At 40.3% G+C, this 17,331-nt stretch overlaps 1 protein-coding gene across 1 annotated transcript in view; it reads right to left on the bottom strand.

Moving 5' to 3' along the window:
• The window catches only part of fat4 (FAT atypical cadherin 4), a 71,491-nt gene that overhangs the window by 9,454 nt on the left and 44,706 nt on the right, over positions 1-17,331 (bottom strand). Inside the window, exons 7-10 of the mRNA XM_077732924.1 lie at positions 7,358-7,538; positions 6,040-6,290; positions 1,434-5,783; positions 127-231 (exon numbers count right to left, since the gene is read on the bottom strand). Of these exons, the coding sequence (XP_077589050.1) occupies positions 127-231; positions 1,434-5,783; positions 6,040-6,290; positions 7,358-7,538 (4,887 nt within the window). The remainder of the gene's footprint in view (positions 1-126; positions 232-1,433; positions 5,784-6,039; positions 6,291-7,357; positions 7,539-17,331) is intronic.

Raw genomic sequence — 17,331 nt, 5'->3', positions numbered from 1 at the left:
AAACATGAAGTTAAGAAGTTGATGTTATTTGAACTTGTGTGTTTAGAACAAAATCTGATAGCAATGAATGAATGATATGGATGGAATGGCTTATGATTATGTTATGTTGCCTGTAGTGTTGCTTACCAAATGGGCAATGACAGTAATATCCATCCACCCGGTTTTGACAGGAGCCACCGTTAAAACATGGGTTACACTCACAGTAATTGATGATGGAATCACATGTTTTTCCTGGGTTCACAAGACGATACACATAAACAGATGAAGTTATGGAGGGTAAAAAAAATAAATAAAAAAAAGAACGAACACATTCCCAACAGGTCGAGTAACTTTCTTTGCCTGATTCAGACAAAGAAAAATGTCTCATTACTTATGAAGCCTTTTCTACATATTACATGACAGAAAAGTGAAATTTAACCTGCTTTTTTTTGCATTTCCCCCCCTTGAAATGAATGCAAAGAATCTTGAAATATTCATAGGTGTAAAAGACCACATATAATTGAAAGTAATATTGAATTAAAGTTAGATAAATCTTGGTTAAAGTGAATTTGTATCAATGCTTAAGAGCAAACCTATGAAATGAGCAGACCTTTTTGAAATAAAACAGGCCAGTGCAGCGTCATTAAAATAAAAATACAATGAATGTGAAATTGATAACAATGTGACACAGATGTGACATGTATAAGCACTTAAAAGCCACAGGCTGAAACAGGACAAGTCAGACGACATACTATTAAGGGTCGTCTGTATGCTAGCTGTGATAAATTTTGATGAAATCTTGTTTAATGGGGAGCAACTTGGCTGCCAAAAAAACGAGCAAGAAAACAGGAAGACAAAAGTTCACAGCGCGGGTATGCAAACTACTGTAAGTCAGAAGGTGCATTTCCTCAAGAGGGTCATTCATTTTGATGAAGCCTAAAGTCATGCTCATTTTTTATTGTCATAATAAAAATGGACAGTAATGACTAGACTGGGGGGAAAATTGCCTTGCTTTGTAAATGTATTTCAGATGTGGTGACTGCACAATGAGCCCCTATCAAAATGAGTGTCCTCAGTAACTGCAATTAAAATCATCTCGATATCTTAGTGGCTAACAAGTCTGAGTGGTCATTAATTTCCGACATAAAGGACTGATTGGATCTTTTACAAAGCTGCCAATTTGTCAACGGCCAAATTCTGTGATTAGTAGATCCCACAGCACACAGTGGGATTACAGTAGGATAATTGAGTCTGTGTGTGTGTGGCCAGCGATGTGTAGGCACATAATGCAATGTTATACAGACTCCATTCTGAAACAGAGTTACCCTCAAAGCATCTATTTTACAAAAGCAAATATGGCTGCCAGATATTCAATTTATAGTCCCATGTGAGTGGTAAAATGGTAAATTGGTTTGATATAAAACACGACTGCTGTGTGATTGCATTAGTAGTACCTGAAAATCCAGATTTGCAGAGGCAGTTGAAGCCGCCGGGGAAGTTCTGGCAGAGAGCCCCATTCTTGCAGGGATTAGAATGGCATTCATTGACGTCCCTCTCACAGGCCATGCCGGTAAAACCATCAGGACATGTGCAGGAGAAACCCCCCACCAGATTGTGGCAGGTGCCACCATTGTGACAGGGAGAAGGCTGGCACTCATCGACGTCAGTCTCACAGACTACACCTGTGTATCCCGGTCTGCAGCTGCAGGCGTAAGGCTGCAAAGGGTAGTTGGATACGAGGATCACCGGGATACTTTCTTCTGTTTTCATCTCAGGCCCAACAGTGAGACGCCTTTTGCAGCTGCCGCCGTTCTGGCATGGGTTCCGCGTGCATGGATCATGGTCCACTGCATCTATTAACACGCCACTCTGTCTATTCAAAACGTCTTTGATACTCTGGAAGAATGTGGCCACACCACTTGGGTTCACATATTGTCCATGTCCTCGTTTGATAGCCACCATCACGAAAGTCTGGTTGTTGAGCTCAAACACACCATGAATCAGGACCCCAGTGCCCAGTCCTGCTAGCTGAGAGTTGGCAATGCGTAAGAAGCTGAGGTAATGGTCGGTCAGGAAGTGTCTGACTCCGTGAGACTGTAGACGGATTAGTATGCTGTTATCTACTGTGGAATTTGTGATGCCCATGAAAAGGACTCGAGCTGTGTTGCTGACTGGACCATGGACACCATCGCTGCTTCTTATGGTTAATTCAAGGTTTCCATCTGTTGAACGTGCTTTTGAGTTCAAGTTGCATGTTCCAGTAGGAATATTGAAGAGGGCAGAGGATGGTGGAATGAGGGAGCAGTGGAACCTGTCTTGAATGTCAGGATCTTGGGGTTTAACATCCCCCAAAGGACCTCCAGGAAACATGTTTCCGAAATAGTGCACAAAGATTTCCATGGACCTGGCTTCTGAAGGGTTGTCATTTTGATCATTTATTTTGACGTGTATAGTTCCTGTGGAGGACATTTGAGGCACACCAGAGTCCTTGATCACGATAGAGAGATAGAAGTCACTAATCTGTTCTCTGTCAATCTCCCGACTTGTGGTCAGCATTCCAGTTGGGTTTATATTAAAATAGCTGTTGGCAGAGCCAGAATTTTGAAGGCTGTATATGTACGGACCTTGATTGGGTGGTAAATCAGGGTCGGAAGCTGTTAATGTAGTGACCACGGTGCCAGATTTCTGGTTCTCCATTACTTCAGCGTATGTGGTTGTCAATCTTGGACCATTATCATTGATATCTTCCAGGTTTACAATCAGTGTGGCGCTCCCAGTGGAAGGGGGTGTGCCAGTATCCACTGCAAAAATGGTTAGATTATACACAGGGGTTGTTTCTCTGTCTAGTGCTGCAGCAATAGACACTTGGCCAGTTTTAGGGTTAATAGTAAAAATCTTTTTATCGAACTCCGGTGCGATTGAGAAGGAAAATCGGCTCCAACTTGGAACAGAGTCCGAGTCCTCGGCACTCACAAAAGTAACGAGACCACCGGGTGATAGACCTTCACTGACTTGCACGTCATATAACTCCTGAGTGAAGACAGGAGGATCATTGGCATCAAGTATTGTGATGTTGACAAAAACTTCATCGATATCTGCACCACGAATGGCCCCAGCATTTTTGGCCAAAACTCGAAGTGAAATCTTTTCCTCTTTCTCGCGGTCTAGCGCACCTGTGACATAAAGCTGTCCAGTTCTTTTGTTAATGCCAAAACCTTTCCTTCTGCTTTTCCCAAAAATGAGGTAGTAGACTACTCCGTCGTCACCTTGGTCACGATCGCTTGCAAAAACTTCCCCAACCACAGTGCCTTTTGGAGCAGCCTCGGAGATTTCAAAGTAGTATTCTTTGGAAACAAAGCGAGGTACATATTCATTGGCTCCCTTTAGCTGAATGTTGACATTGGCGAAACTGCAGCGCTCTTCGTCTGGGACATTGAATGCCTTCACGGTCAAATGGTAGACCTGCTTAGCCTCATAATCTAAGAAACCCTGAGTGGTGATGGTGCCAGTGTTGGGATCAATAACAAAGAGGTCACTGTCTGATGATTGTATGACATAGGCCATGACTGCATTAGCTCCAGAATCAAGGTCCACAGCATTCATTTTCACCACTGTGGTGCCACTTGGGACATTTTCTTGTACAATGGGGTAATATTCATCAGGATTAAATACTGGAGGGTTGTCATTCACATCAGTAACATGAATTGTGACACTCACGTAACTGGATTTTGCAATCCAACCACCATCTGTGGCTGAAATTCTCAGCTCATGTTGTTGATTTTCTTCAAAATCCAGATGCTGCATGAGGGATAAGACCCCAGTTTTACTATTAATTGCAAATAACCCCTTGTCATTGCCAGATGTAATATTATACTTGATAAGGCCATTCATTCCTCTGTCTTTGTCCCTGGCTGACAGGGTTCTTATTGCTGTTCCCACGACAAGGCTTTCCGGGACTGTAGCGGAGACCTGGTTTTGAGAGAACTCAGGTGTGTGGTGGTTTTCCTCAGTTACGGCAATCCGGACTCCCGTTTGGGCGGATAAAGGCGGATTTCCTCTGTCAGTGGCTGTAACGTCCATGAGGAAAATCTTGTTTATGTCAGATGAGAGAGGCGAAGCCACAGTAACATAGCCATTCATTTTATCCAATTTGAATTTACTTGAGCTATTACCTCCTGTAATCAAATACTCCACTTCAGAGTTGAGGCCAAAGTCTTTTTTGTCATGTGCTATGACCCTTATTAATTTAGTACCAACTTTGACACTCTTTGTGACAGGAGTAAAGTAGCTGGGTGAATCAAACTCGGGAGGATTATCGTTACTGTCGACAACGTTGACAATGACTGTGGTCTCACTCATCAGAGGCTTGATGCCACGATCTGAGGCGGTGACGATGAAACTATGACGATTGATGTTCAAACTTCTGGCTCCTGTTGAATTCAGATATCTCAACTGCTGCTTGACAAATATCTCCCCAGAGCTTGAGTTAATTCTAAAATACTCTGACTGGGACCGAATAAAATAAAATATTCTTCCATTGAAATCCTCATCAGGATCTGTGGCTGACACCCGTGTTACCAAGGAGCTTACCTCTGTCAGTTCAGGGTAATCAAGGTAATATGATGGGCGACTAAATTTGGGGGCATTGTCATTGATATCTGTTATGAATATGGTGACGTCTGTACTAACTGTCCATCCAGAGTCATGCGCAGACACCTTGACAATGTAATGATCTGTCTCCTCCCTGTTTAGTGGCCTGCTAACTGTGATGTCCCCTGTGTTAGAATTAATAGTAAATGGGAGGCTGGTGTCTGTGATTGAATAGCGACTGATAGCATTAGCTCCAGCATCCTCGTCTGTGGTGGTAACTCTGGTCACTGTGTAACCTACGGGTGCATTTTCAGCCACTGTCGCGCTAAAGATTTTGGAAAACCGGGGAGCATTGTCATTAACATCCAGCACATTTATTTTGACTTTCACTGCAGAGGTTTTAGGCGATGTCCCACGGTCCACAGCTTTGACTTTCAATGTGTACTGTGCCACTTTCTCACGGTCAAGTGGTCTGGTTGTTCGTATTTCACCTGTAGCTCGACTGATACTAAAGCTGTTTTCCTTGTTTCCTTCAATGATGGCATATTCCAGTTGTCCGTTAGATCCATTATCCTGATCCACGGCAGACACCATTAGCACTCGTTGAGGTGATAGATTCTCCAGAATCTCGGCATGGAAAGGGTCCTTGTCAAATACTGGGTGGTTGTCGTTTACGTCCAGTACAGTTATGTCAAGTCTTTCATATGAAGAGTATGGTGGAAAGCCTTGATCTCTGGCTTCAATCCAGAGAACATATTTCTGAATGTGTTCATAATCCAGTGGATGTCTGATGATTAAGTCACCGGAAAGCTGGTCAACGTGAAAGGCATTGTCTAGGTTGCCACTGGCAATGTAATATGACAGCGGCCCGCCCCTCCTGGAAGATCCCGTCACAGTGGTGACGAGGTGATTGTTTGGTTGACTCTCAGGGAATGTGAAGGAATGCTCCTTCAGCTTAATGACAGGGAAGTTGCCACCATTGACAAAGCGCACAGTCACTGTGGTTGTGTCAGTTTTGGGATTGGCGCCTCCGTCTTTGACTCGAACTGTTAGAGTAACTTCAGAGGTCCCCGAGAGCTTCTCGTTGGCAGTGATAGCACCACGGATGGGATCAATCTTGAACTTGTCTGAGTTGCGTCCCATCAGGGAGTAGTGCAGCTGGGCATTGGATCCAGAATCTTCATCAGTGACAGTGACCGCAAAGACCAAGGAGCCTGGACAAACATATGGAAAATAGTCTTGAGAATAAATTTAAATGCATTGGCTCTGGATAAGAGTCATTTAGTAGACTAACTTTTTTTTCCAAGATTAAATGATATGCTCATTGTAATACTGTTTACTTAGGGTAACTGCATTCCTTGTTGAATCATTGACATCATTTTAAAATGTGCCAGAGCTTTTATCACTTAATCACTTGTAAATAACTGTAAACAGATATTGTTCTTATGAAATGAAAGTTTTGAATGTTACCTGCTGCAGTGGAGGCGGGGATGTGGGTGACATAAGGATGGTGGTGGAAACGCGGTGGGTTGTCATTGATATCGGCCACTGTAACGGACACGGTGGCAGAGCTGGAGAGGCCCTGCGGCTGCCCTCCATCTGTTGCCACCACCAGCAGCTGGTAATTGGCTCGCTCTTCTCGATCAAGCAGTGAGCTGGTGATAATCTGTCCGGTCGCGGGGTTGATGGAGAACTGTCCGTGTCCTCCTGTCAAACTGTAGCTGTTTGGAATCAAATAGGCAGAATTGTTAGGAACAATTTACTTTTTCTTTGAGCACAAACTGAGAAACACAGTGACCGGACGATGTTGTGGTCTTAGAATGCACTTAAAAAAGAGGTCTAATATTAAAACAGGGGTGGGCAATTAATTTCACAAAGGGAATTAAGATGTGGTTAAAATTTTACATATTTACATGTACATGTTCATTAATTGTCAGCACCATGGACAGAGGTCAGCTGTCCAGTTTGAACAGGTGTGACCTCTGTCCATGGTGCTGACTCACCAGTAAAACAACAATTTAGGGAAGCAATCATTTGGTCTATTTCCTATGTAATGCTGATAATTCTCTTTGTGAAATTAATTGCACATCCCTGCTTTAATATTAAACCTCTTTTTAAAGTATATTCTTGGACCATATTTTAAACAACAATAGATGTCTATTAAAGTAACATCCACATCAATTCAATTATAAATATAAAGTAAGAGTGAAAAGCACATGGTCCAAACACCCAAAGATTCGTCTTTCAGAGCTCATCGGCAAGTCAGAGGAATAGCAAACTGCTCACTCTTAAACCCAGATCGACAAGAAAGTAAACTCAAAATGAAGTATACACCACCTTCTAACCCCCAAACAACTATGGGAAAGTATGAAGAAAACACGGAGGCAAACTTCTATTCAAAAGTACTGGAAAAGTCCTAAACCTTAAGTCTACAATAATGGCCCGTGAGAATACCAACTAATAACCGACGGTAACCAGCTCTGTTCTCAATTAAAACCCCCCGATGTGTACACCTCGTACTGTCATAGACAATTAACATCCTCATTACCATGTTTTGGGAAACAGAAGCACACTGCGGCACCCCCTTGTGCGTACCCAATAGAGTTTGGAGAGAAAATGGAGGGAACGGACTTGAGTCAACGTCCGGATTGAGGGGGACGGGGAATTTTATGGCAGGGGGTCCTGAGCAGCTCCCCCATGGGGTAGAGATGTGAGTGTGGAAAAACGGATGAGGCATAAAGACCAAGTATAAAGGCATAATGATAAGGAAATGAAAGGACAAGTTTACCTTATGACACCATTGTGTCCAATGTCCACATCAGTACTGTTCACTAGTAGCACGTCGGTCCCGGTGGGGGCATCTTCCATGATGGTGGTGTGAAAGATGGATGAAGAGAAAATCGGCACGTTGTCATTGATATCGTCCACCAGAATGGTCACCGTTCCCGTTCCACTCAATGATGGAGTTCCTGAGGATGCAGAATTGAAAAGGGTTAGGGTTATATTTCTTATTTCTCAAATCACAGTGTGTTTATTGGCTATGTTTTGAATTGGAATTTATGTCAGTGAGATCAGGACATGAAAAAATCTTGAATATACCAAATGTTTTGTGTTCATTTTAGAACTCAAATGGGCTTTTGGTTTGGAACAAAATGGAGATTCCTCTTAAGGCTAAGTTGGCGTGGATGTTTCAAAGAAAAACAAGAATCACACATTTATTCATTCATTCAATACCTCATCATTAATTCCATCTCTGCTTTTCTGAAGAATATAAAGAGAATGACTGATTTTAACCCTAGCTTGCTCTCATTTGCTTTTCTTGAATAGAGACGGAAAAGGACACATTTCAAACATTTCCATCAGCCATACATACCGTATGTCCTCAAAAAAATCATGCTCAGAAAATAATGGATGTAAAGACGGATTATTATAAAAAATCGTTGACATTCAATAATGAGACTATTTTCACTACTGTAAAATAGTTTTGCCCAATGGCATATTCGATAATAGACCAAAAAAACAGTCAATGGTTTAGGTAACGAGAGCAAAAAATAAAAAAAGGTAGGTTATTATGGGGGCTGATACTGAAGACTAAAAGCCAATTAAAGTAATCAAATGCTATATAATTGAGCTTTTCTGTACTTAAAGCATCAATTTGCTTTAATAATCAGATATATGTCTGCAAATCTACCTGGCTTTCCTGCTAAAAAAAAGAGTGGTAATTAGAATTAAACAAAATCGAGTCACACAGGGGAAAAAAATAGAAGGAAAAGGTAAATATTTTGATCAACTTCCCCTCAAAAGGCCCTAAAACCACAGAACACATTTTTTTCTTTGACTCCTTCCCAAAGAAATGAGTCATATCTCTTTCAGTTCCATTTCAGGATCTCCATTTCCTACTAAATATGGACAACATTGACTTTTAGGTGATGGCTTATTGCCACTATCACAAATATTTATACAAAAAAAAAACATTTAATTCCAAAATGATTGCAGATTTATAGGAGGAAGTCTGCTGCTTAAATGTGGTCGGGAAAAAAAAATCTGTCAAATTCATGACGTTTTAAAATGATTGTACATTAGCCGAAATACTCAAGCCGTTTATCTTTTGTCTGATATTCAATCTTGCATTTATTTGGCTGTCCTGGAAAGAGATTAGAGCTGACTGATCCTCTTTAATTGATCACAGTGTCTGTATGACTTTAGCTTCAGCTTTTGGCAGCCAAAGTGTGTTTGGCAGTCACGGTGTTGTTGATCAAAGATGAACTGCTTAGTGCTCAGAGGGGCTCAGCAGCTATCAAGACAACACCAACGCTTATCAAGTCGAGACATTTTTTTTCTTCCTCCAAAACGTTATGGGCTTGTCACTTTATTGATTGTGTACCAAATGTTAAATTAATGATTAGGATTTGTCATCACTTGAATCAAGTCAAAACAGCTAAAATGCGATTGCCAGGCATTTTAAATCATTTTGAATTTTGACAAAGAGGCTCTTTTATCCAGAAAATAAAGTTTGATTCTACGTTCTATTTTTTTTAGTAAGCAGTAGAACATAGGTTGGTTTAGCCAAATGCAGGAAAGATCTCTTGCTGATTCCCAAACTGTGGATTTCATAGCTAAAAATTGACCAGAAAGTTGTTAGGAAGCTTGAAATTCAGTGTTACAGGAATCAGACGCTCTCCAACCCTCCATTATTGTAAAAAAAAAAAAAAAACTTAAGTATATACTCATCAACAGAAATGAATGAGGGAAGCAAAAGTTGCCTATGCCCTCAGCCATTTTTTTCTTCATTGAGTACTTTCCAAAGACTACGAAGAAACAAAGTCTTTTCTAATACTTTAAGTATTGTGTTACTTCCAACTACAGCAGAGGTTAGGAACCTTTTTTGACAGAGAGGGCCATAAACAATTCATATTTTCAATTGTTATTCATTGAGAGCTATACTCAGAATTTACTAGAAGTAAAAATACATGAAAACACATGCATTTTTAGTCATTTCACTGCCTTTAAAGTAGAAAAAGTCCCATAATTATGTTGATAAAATGGTTACTCTGACGCTAATCAATGGGATGCATGCATGCATGCTCACAGCTAAGCGGAGAGCCATAAGCACCCATCAAACGAGCCACATGTGGCTCCCAAGCCATATGTTCCCTACCTCTGAAATACAGATTGCCCAGAATGGCTTCATCATAATAAACCAATAGATTAGAAAATACACCAGCCTCAAAATACCTTACGATAACATTGTTTCCCCATTTAGATGGGAAACATACACAAACCGTGTGTATATATCTGCATACAATCCCCATGCTTTTGTCTCCCCCAGGTCCAGGATGTGATGTCACAACCTGTTTACCGTCTGGAGAGAACGCACAATCAGTCTCCTCCGCCAAGCACAAGCGTCACCTTTGACCTGCAAATGCTTGGTCCACCACAAGCACGGGCACATCTCTCAGGCTAATCCACCGAAAGCTGGGCGCAAACACGCCTCTGCCTTAAAGTGCCCTCAAACACTCTCATGGAGCGGCCCTGACCCCGAGCCGACCCCGACCATGTCGACAGGCGCGGGGATCAGACGGGAAGCGTTTCTCACATCTCTCTCGGCTGTATCGCTTCACGCCGCCCGGCCAAAGCCTGGAGACGTGCCGTCTTAGCCCCTCGGAGCCCTCCGATATCACATAACCCCCTGGCAGCTGTCTGCACAGAGCCTGGTGTCCAACGTACGAATAGTTCACGTCGATCCTGTTACATCGCGTGGGCCGACAGAATTAGCCGTCTAGGAATCGGATACCTTGGCATGGATGCAAATACGTGTTAATGGACGTGGAGATTGTTACGCTCAAGGTGAGATGCAGAAAATATGCCTGATGAATCAACATCCACACAGCAGCCGCAGTATATGATCTGTTTCCGACTCTTAAATTTCTCCCCAATATCCAATGTGTTCTCGTGCATGGGTGGGCAAAGTCGTGCGGTCAGGGGCCATATTTGATTTTCAGAAACAAATGGTCCGAGTTGATCACACATAGATGAGGTTTAGAAATATGTCATGCATATTTTACTGCGTTAAACCATAGATGAGTTGGACTCTGGCCCCTGGATTGGTCACCATGCAGGCCACTGTGCAGATCCTATTTGTAAACCACTCATCTGAAACTAGACACTTCTAACAGTGTGTGATAATAGATGTGACATGTTAACAAAATTTGAGGGCTATTTTTTTAATTAACCAACAAATAAACACTCAAATCAGACATTTTCAGTTCAATTTTTCAATCTAAACTTGTGGTTGAGCCTGAAGTCAAAATAGTCAGTAAAAAAAGTGCTATCTATATATTATATGGCAGGGTGGCAATTGCAATTTTCCAGAAATTATAAAAATGACATGCTCAGAGATTTAGTTGGATTGACGGGCACTTTTGAAAGGAAAATATCCATAACAGATTCTTCAGCTATTCACTAGTACTTTTTGATCCTCTGACTTAAAGGAGATAAAATGTGATTATTGTCTAGAGAAAAAAAAGGGTATAAAACTGTCATCAATGGCAGGTTATCATGCTGATTACTAGATAGCTAATATAGTTACTTTGTTTTACTCTTGACTGTTTCACTTACAATACAATTGGGTACAAAAATTGATTTTTCTGGTTATCGTTTTGTGTGAGAAAAGCTACCAAAGGATGCTTTTTAAAACTTGCAATGACATCCTCTTATTCATAACGGAATGACAGAGTGGAATGATCCAGCATCATATTCAGTCTTTTCTGGAATCTACCAAAGACTGTCAGGGTCATTGATCGTTAAGCCTGCTGCCAATGCAGGTGCCAGCTCGGCGGCCTGAGTTCGACACTGAGCGAATGACATCATTTTCTTTTTGTCACGGAAAGAGAGCTGTTGGAAATTTTGCATCAGGAATGCCAGCTGTCTTGGTGGTTACAAAACTATTTTTCCATCTGCAATTCCCACCACCCCAAGCCCTTTGTTCTTTTTTTTTTTTTTGCAGTAGTTGTGTTAAATAAACACTTTAATGTGGCCTCAGTGCATTAATTCGAACCTGTCTCCAAAATAAACCCCATTGCAATGCATGCTACTAAATTCTGATCACAGAGCTGCTTAAATTATCATGTTTTTTACATGAATACAATACTCAATTTAGGCCCAAAAAAGGGGAGAAAGGTTAAGGGAAAACATTAAAAATTCTTATTAGTGTTGTGGTCTTGAAATGACTCTGCTCTGCTCTCTATTTGAAAATAAATAGTTGCGGTTTCCAGTGTCTAACAACAAACAGAGGACTTTGGATTTATGTCTTGAACCAGTGATCCAGTGCTTGCTCATGTTGCAATTTTTGGTTTTTTTAATGTCCCTTCCCTCATTCCTGGACCCTCACTAACATGACATCATCATCATCATCATCATCAGTATATCGAATGACCTCTGATTTGAATCGCTGTGTAAAACAATGCCAGTCAACAATCGTAGGATTATATATATACAGTATGCTCCAAACTCAAATGTTTGCATTCCTTTTTCTAATTTCTTGATTACCCATTGGACAAGAGATAAAGCAATTAACATAGTACCTCATCTCTGCTGGTGTGCGTATATTTAATCTTATTTAGGTGGGGTTAATCTGGAGGCTCTAGCAAAGCATGACTGGACCTCAAGTTTTGATTAAAAGGCAAGTGGAGTTTACAATAGACAAAAAGGCCAAAAGGTCAATGTTTCTTTAAACAAACAATAGCAGCTGATTGAAAAAAAAAACACTTATTTGCAAGATTTCATGACAAAACCATTAACATCTGTCAAACCAACTCATCATTGTGACTGTTTGGATTCTAGATGAATTAAGCCATAAAAGAAAACCAGTCATTTTGGTTGTTTCCATCTGAAAGGGAGAAAATATGCTACATTGGTTGTTTCAAATGTGTTCACTTTTAATTCAAAAGGCCTGAGTGTTGATATTTGTTATTAATGTTATATTTTTTCCAGGGTGAAGAGGTCTGCAACGTGAAGCTCTACTTGATTTCATTTTTTTTTTTAATCCAGTGAGGTTGTTTGTTTAACTCCTTGCGGTCTGCTAATTGCTGAACCATATCTGAGCAGTTTCATCTGGAAAAACCCGGAGCAACTCCAAGCGCTCGGTGTCTAAAATAACAAGCTTTCAGGGCTATGAGACTAAATGAGACCATGTGACCATCTGTTGCTTCCTCTTCCCCCGTGTAAGCCCCTAAATTCACAAAGCATTGTCTCTTGTAAACATATGGCAGACTCTAAGCACCTTATTAGTGAACATTTTCACCGGACAAATCACATTAACCACCAAGAAGGTGCCATAGCCATACTTTGTGAACAGGAGGGGGTACAAATACATGTGTTAATGGCGATTAAGAGATCTGTTTTCTGATGGCTGCAGCTGCTATGACAGGACATACTGCTTGGGGGGTTAAAAAAGGGGGATACAGGGTGTGAAGGGTCTGAAGAAACTTAGGCTCCCACCTTCTGGGAAAGGCTGTGAGTTACCCAGAGTTGGCCAGCCTAAGCTGCGCTAAAACGGAGGTTTGGCTTTTCTATGCTGGGATAATCTGTCCCTTCAAAGAGTGTCTGACTGATGTTTTCCGCCCAAACAAAAATCTTGAGCCGAGACGCACACAGTAAGACAGAAGCGTTCAAACAACCGGATTCATTAAACAGAGAACGGACTGACCGAGAAGAGATAGATGCATGTGTAAATTTTATAAAATGGCCCATCTGTGGATAGAAGCTTAAGGCTAAACGCTTAATTACACTTTATGGACTGCAGCTCAATTGTGCCCTTAAGAGCCGGTGTAAATAAAATGAAGAGAACATTGGCCACAGACTAGGTAAAATTGACATTTTTCCGCCTCTGACAACCTGTTGCCTTGCGACAAAGCTCCTTTTAATGTGACCTTGTCCAAAGCAACCCCCCGTGAATAGCCTCAACTGGGTTCAGCCTGAGAGATGTCTTCAGTGCTGAACAGACCAGAGTAAACTCAAGCTTTCTCACAAACTCGACAACGCAAAAACAACATATATGCAGACCATAAGAGATCTTTCTAATAAGAATTACCTATCTATAAAACGTCAACCTGTTCTTAAATGCATTCAATGATCGCCTATGCCTTAACTTGTTCTCCATATGCTACTGAGATTTAGTGGTTTGGAATCTGGCACGGAAGTAGTATCCAAATCCCAGCATTGTAAAGCTCGTGGTAAAATTTAATGAAGTGATTTTACTATTGTGATCTTATGACAAAAACAGCATCATTCATATTGTTTTAAAATATTTGGAAAGTTGAAATTTTGACCTTAGAGTAAGCCTTTTTTGACTTTTTGTATATTAAAAGCACAGTGGAACCACAAAATCAAATGCTAGTGCAAAAAGGCCCCCCCACACACACAGCAAAAAGTGCTCATACCATACAAAATAAAAGTGTCTTGTATCTTTTGGATAGCTATCAAACATAATTTTGTGGATAGAAGTAAGTACTAGCTGGGATAAAATTAGCATTTAAAGAATTTAGTAACGTGCTGGCCGGCCGGCAGAGAAAAACATCGTAAAAAGGCGCACCTAGCCAAGGCACACGCAAGTCAAACCGCTTTTAAATGTTTTATTTTCTATACACTGCCCAAAGTTATTTCCACAAAAAAAGAGAAACCACAAAGAACCTCTGATTAGAAAATACTTACAAACTTGCCTGTGAGCACAAGTTAACGTCTTGTTAGAAAGTAATTGTAACAGAACTAAAATGACCGTAAAATTACTTTAAATAAAATGCGTTTTAAGTTGTTTTTTTGGATAGTTTGGAACGGTTTGTGGAAGCTTGAATTAGTAATTTCCTCCACTGAGATATCATCGACAAATATTCTATGAATACTGCAATGAGACCACCTTTGGATCTCTATTGTTACCTAATAAATCTATGAACTTGTTTTCTTGTTCTCTCTCAAACCTCACAGGAAAAAGATGTTGACTTGCTCCTTGGAAGAAAACAAGATCGTGGAAAAAAATGGAAAAAAACCTCTCATACTTTCAGAGCATCACTTAAAAACATGCAATGCACACAAACAAACATCGAACATATAAAAACATATACTTTCTGTGCAACCATGTCTACCATAATGGGCATGGGTTTAACAAATTACTATAGCTTCTCTTTAATAAATGTGCCCGATGTGGTAAAAGCATGTCACTGTACCCTGAGAATGTTCTCACACATACAAACACTTAAAAAAAATCTTCAATGAGCTCAAAAACAATATCATTTAAACTGTTTTGTATACATTTCTATGGCTTTTACCTTTAATACTAGTCATTCCTGTGTATATTACTGCATTGCTATTTTTTATCAGTGGGATTCAGGTAAAGTAAACCATTAATTTTCTGGTATTTTTGCATTTTGCCTCTGGCTGATGCCAAATCTTGGCAATAAAACATAGCTGTTTTCTCAGGAATGCAGCAAACAGCTTTTTCTGTAAACACAGTGGGGAAAATGTTCCGCTCGTGATGTTTGTGCACTGATGGTTCTCAAATTGGGGACTGTGAACTGTAGCTTGAGGGTCCACCTTTTTAAAGGCAATAAATGTGTTATAAACAAAAAAATAACTATAATAGTGCTTAAAGCATTCACTGCCTTTGACAGTTTCGGTTTATACATTGGTCAGATTGGTTTGAAGACAAAACATAGGCACTGGACAGGTTATAGAACTACTAGAGACTCAAACGTCCATTTAATTGTAATCTCACTGCTGATATCTTGTCTGACAGGCTCAATTTGTCTTTCCGCCCCTTTGGCTAAGATCTGGCAACCCGGTTGGGGTTCTGGTGAATAATGACAGCCTTTAAAATGTCATGGTGGTCACAAACAAGCTAGATTGGAGACACAGAGAAATGTCTGGAGTGTATACCTTTTCAGTTCTTGGTGCCAAATTGTGTCTGGGAGAAGCATTTTGCGCCGTCGTCCCGGGGCCTAGGCCTCAAAAATGTGAGAAAAACACTGGATAATTTAGACTGGGCTCTTGATTATGGGTTTTTTGATATTTTGATATTCTAACCCAAATCCTTTCTCTCTTTCCCTTTGCTGGCTCTCACCAACATTGTACTGAAAATGTCTTGTCAAAATATTTTGGAAGTGCTGTCAAGTGCTCTAAATATGGACTGCATGTGAACAGTGCAAAAAAGCCGTCCAGTACTAAATTAGTATGTTCACTTGTCGGGCAACTCTGTCCATGTGGCACACACTTCTAAACTGAATTTGCAAGCGAGCGAATGCCTAATTATAACATGAAAAAAACGTGGAGGGACAGGCGTATACCTAGATCCATGTAACTTGAGTAAAATAAAATATCTAAATATGTAGCCACCATATTAATCAAATGTATAAATCGTCATGATCCTCCTGCCTTACATCAAAAAGTTTTCCTGAAGATTTCTTTTACACTTTCATTAAAACTATATTGCTTATAGGCTGAATACAATGTTTAGAATTGGACAAAAATACTTTATAATACTACGATTATATATAATTATAATTAGATAAAAATGCTCTTCTCATTTCTCTATCCTCTTAAGGTTTTGTATCACATAAAAAGACAAAACATGTTGTGTTTGGAGGATGCCAGATACCACAAGGCAAGAGAAACTGTTACTACGAATACGGCTTTAAGTTTTTGTGAGGACTGACTTTGCTCTTCATAATCTGTATCGCAACAAGTAGCCACTTAGCTGAAAAGGCCGTCCTAGTTCCGTCCCTAGTCATCATGGCAACAAAGGCCATACTCATTACAAGTAAATGTTAAGTCTCCTATAATTCTTTAGCTATTGTGTATTTTGAACGCAGAATGGCAAAAAAATATCAAGCAACCCACAAAATGCGATCCGATGTGGAGAAAATGCCCAGTGTCTCCTAAAGTTAAGTGTACTGCTTTATTTTATTTTATATTGGCATGTATATTTTAAGAAGTTCTTTCACCCTGGGGGCAGTGAATGACAGCAATGATTTTTATGATGGCAACAGTTGGACCTTGAACCCTTTTTTTTCTATTTTCCTTCTCAATAGCTTCTATTTATGGGCTGTCACCAATTTGGAGCATCGTACAAAGAGAGTATGTGATAAAAAATGGTTTCACTAGCAAAAGGACATGATTAAAAACAGCCATTTTGAAGAGTAAAAATAAAATTCCATCTTTTGTTCTTTCAAATTTATGGTGTTGTAGCAAGGTCATTCAAATTTGGAGCTGAGCACTGTCCGTCAGCAACCATACCAAAGTACTTTGATCGGAAGCCAAATACTGAATACTCCTTCAGCCCTTCATTCAACTCTCCGGGGATCATACAATGCAAAACTTTGCAGCATTTGAAACAATTCTCACCAACGCTTCTACACAGTCCAGGAATGATACAGAACCACCCATAGATCATGAAAACTATGCTAGAGTGTTTCATAGTGAGGGGGGTAAAACATATATTTAGCCAGTACACTATGTGATTTGGCTGCAACAAGGCAAAGCATGTAGTCATTTAACTGTACATTAACTGGCCCTCGCGCAATAACAAGTTAAGCTTTTATCTGACTAAAACAAACCATACCATCGTATCCAAATAAACCCAAGATACAAGGCCGCTCAATGGACTTGTGGGGAAAAGATCGTAAAAATAATGCACAGTAAGAATTCTCCAATGTTTGGATTATCGACCCATACAAAACAAAAGCGGTGCACAGTCCACAAAATCAAAATATT

This window comes from Stigmatopora nigra, chromosome 14 (genome assembly GCF_051989575.1).
Source record: "Stigmatopora nigra isolate UIUO_SnigA chromosome 14, RoL_Snig_1.1, whole genome shotgun sequence".
NCBI lineage: Eukaryota > Metazoa > Chordata > Actinopteri > Syngnathiformes > Syngnathidae > Stigmatopora > Stigmatopora nigra.
The sequence above is the reverse complement of the archived record's forward strand: the minus strand, read 5'-3'. Positions and strand labels throughout refer to the sequence as shown.